Source organism: Myotis brandtii, unplaced genomic scaffold (assembly GCF_000412655.1).
Source record: "Myotis brandtii unplaced genomic scaffold, ASM41265v1 scaffold1956, whole genome shotgun sequence".
In the NCBI taxonomy this organism is placed as follows: Eukaryota; Metazoa; Chordata; class Mammalia; order Chiroptera; family Vespertilionidae; genus Myotis; species Myotis brandtii.
This window is the reverse complement of record NW_005357294.1, coordinates 162,296-164,150: the sequence shown is the minus strand read 5'-3', so window position 1 is coordinate 164,150 and position 1,855 is coordinate 162,296. Positions and strand designations below refer to the sequence as shown.

Here is a 1,855-nt window from a genome sequence, read left to right as displayed (position 1 = left end):
GAAGGTCCGTGTGCCCGAGGGGAGTCAGGCTTGGCCTGCCGTGCGGACCTCTCCCAACACCCATTTCTTGTCCCCCCAGACCTCGGCCCCCTGACCAGCACCTCCCCGGGACGTCTGGTGAGGACCAGCTGCCTCCCCTTCCCCGTCCCCCTCCCTGCAGCGAGGGCGGGGTCCAGGCTGCACCCCCCACCCTCTTCTCAGCTCTCCGCCTCTGCCTCTCTCCCCTCATGCTGTCCTCTCAAGGCCTTGTCTGGGAGGAAGTTCGACTACAGGGTGTTCGCCGCCCTGCCTTCTTCCAGGCCTGTCTATGACATGCAGGTACCAGGCGCCTGGCCCCTGTGGACAGGCCGTAGCTGCTGCCACCTCCGCCTGGGCCTCCCCCGCCCTGTCCTGCCTCCAGCACCTTCCCTGTCTCTCTCTCTGGGGCCAGACCTGCTCCTTGGGTGGTTCCAGGAAGGTCTGGGCAGAGCCTGACGCAGCCCTTTCTCCACACAGTCCCCAGATTTTGCAGAGGAACTGAGGTCCCTGGAGCCATCTCCCAGCCCTGGTGAGTTGCCAGGCCCCGTGGGAGGGGTGGTGCCCGGGCCCCTGGCCCCTCCCTCACTCCCTCCCCTGCCTCTGCCCACCAGGCCTGCAGGAGGAGGATGGAGAGGTGGCCTTGGTGCTTCTGGGCAGGCCCTCACCAGAGGACGTGGCCCTGTGCAGCAGCCGCCGCCCCCTGCGGCCAGGGCGCCGAGGCCTGGGCCCAGTGCCCTCCTAGAGGGGTGGGTCCCTTCCCCGGACTTGGGGTGGGGGCCCTGCCAGCACCAAGACCACCCTTGCCCCAAGTCTTTTAACCTGGGTGTTAGCATTTTAGAGACCCCTCAGGAGTTCTGGCCACCGACTAACAGCTCCCTCCCCAGCCAGGACCTCTTGGCAAGACTGTAACTAGTGATGTTTGTACAACCAAAGACTCTATTTTGTGGTTTAAGGAAAATAAAATTGACTACGTTTTACCTTCTGGCTGCCTGTCTCTACACACCCACGCCCACCCCTTCTGCCCTCCAAGGCTGGGGGCCCTGGGGCGGGTCACCGAGCTCCCCGGTCTCCCCCACACTCTGCTGCTCCCCTCTGGAGGGACTGGTTGGCCCGCCCACCTCCAGGCAGGAGCACCCCCAAGTCCTGCAAACCAGTGTCCTCAGGCTGGGCTCCCACTGGCCAGGCGTCTGGACCGCGCACTGCTCCCTCCCGCACGGGCGCAGGCACAGCGGTGGTCCCGGGCTTTGCTTTATTGGTGCTAAAGGCCTCCGCTGGGCAGCTGGACCTGCACCGGGAGCAGGACCTGCAACTGCTCAGCCGGGGGCCACTGAACCTGGGTGACAAAGAAGAGGCGGAACTGCTCCAGGCGGGACTCCTGGAACTGGGTGGGGCCGTACTCCGGCCCGTCTGTGGGCCTCAGGGGACGGGGCGGACCCCGTGTGCCCCAGCTCCCACCGCCTCACCTGAGCGCCCCCAGAAGCGCCAACCGAATCCTCTCGGGCCGCATGTGGTCTGGGTTCACCGTGTCCACGTAGTTGGTGTCCTGGTAGCGCAGGAAAGCGGCCGCCTGGCCTGAGGGGTCGATGACAAGAGGCCACCTGGGGGCGGCCATCCGGTCACCGCTGTTGCCCGAACCCTCAGCTTGGCCCTCGCCCAAGCCGGGCCACTGACCGGCCGTCGGCGCGGATGCGGTCACCCACGTCCTTCATCAGCACGTCGTGCAGCTCGGTGACCTGGCACTTCAGCCCCGGCAACTCCTCCTCCCCTGCGGGGACAGAAGGGGGGCAACCGGAGCTCCCAGCGGGTGCCCCCCTGGGCCTGGCCTCTCCAGCCTCCA

General features: G+C 66.7%; 1 protein-coding gene and 1 long non-coding RNA gene across 2 annotated transcripts in view; one reads left to right on the top strand and one right to left on the bottom strand.

The window, feature by feature from the left end:
• SCRIB (scribbled planar cell polarity protein) overlaps nucleotides 1-999 on the top strand; it is a 19,220-nt gene extending 18,221 nt beyond the window's left edge. Inside the window, exons 21-24 of the mRNA XM_014538688.1 lie at nucleotides 5-117; nucleotides 244-318; nucleotides 496-547; nucleotides 630-999. Coding sequence (XP_014394174.1) covers nucleotides 5-117; nucleotides 244-318; nucleotides 496-547; nucleotides 630-760 — 371 coding nt within the window. The 3' untranslated portion in view covers nucleotides 761-999. The remainder of the gene's footprint in view (nucleotides 1-4; nucleotides 118-243; nucleotides 319-495; nucleotides 548-629) is intronic.
• Nucleotides 1,000-1,253: 254 nt separating this feature from the next.
• LOC106725890 lies at nucleotides 1,254-1,849 on the bottom strand. The gene is made up of 2 exons (XR_001361893.1): nucleotides 1,690-1,849; nucleotides 1,254-1,616 (listed from the first exon to the last, which is right to left on the bottom strand). It is a non-coding gene; the product is annotated as an uncharacterized LOC106725890 (long non-coding RNA).
• Between the last annotated feature and the right edge of the window lie 6 nt (nucleotides 1,850-1,855).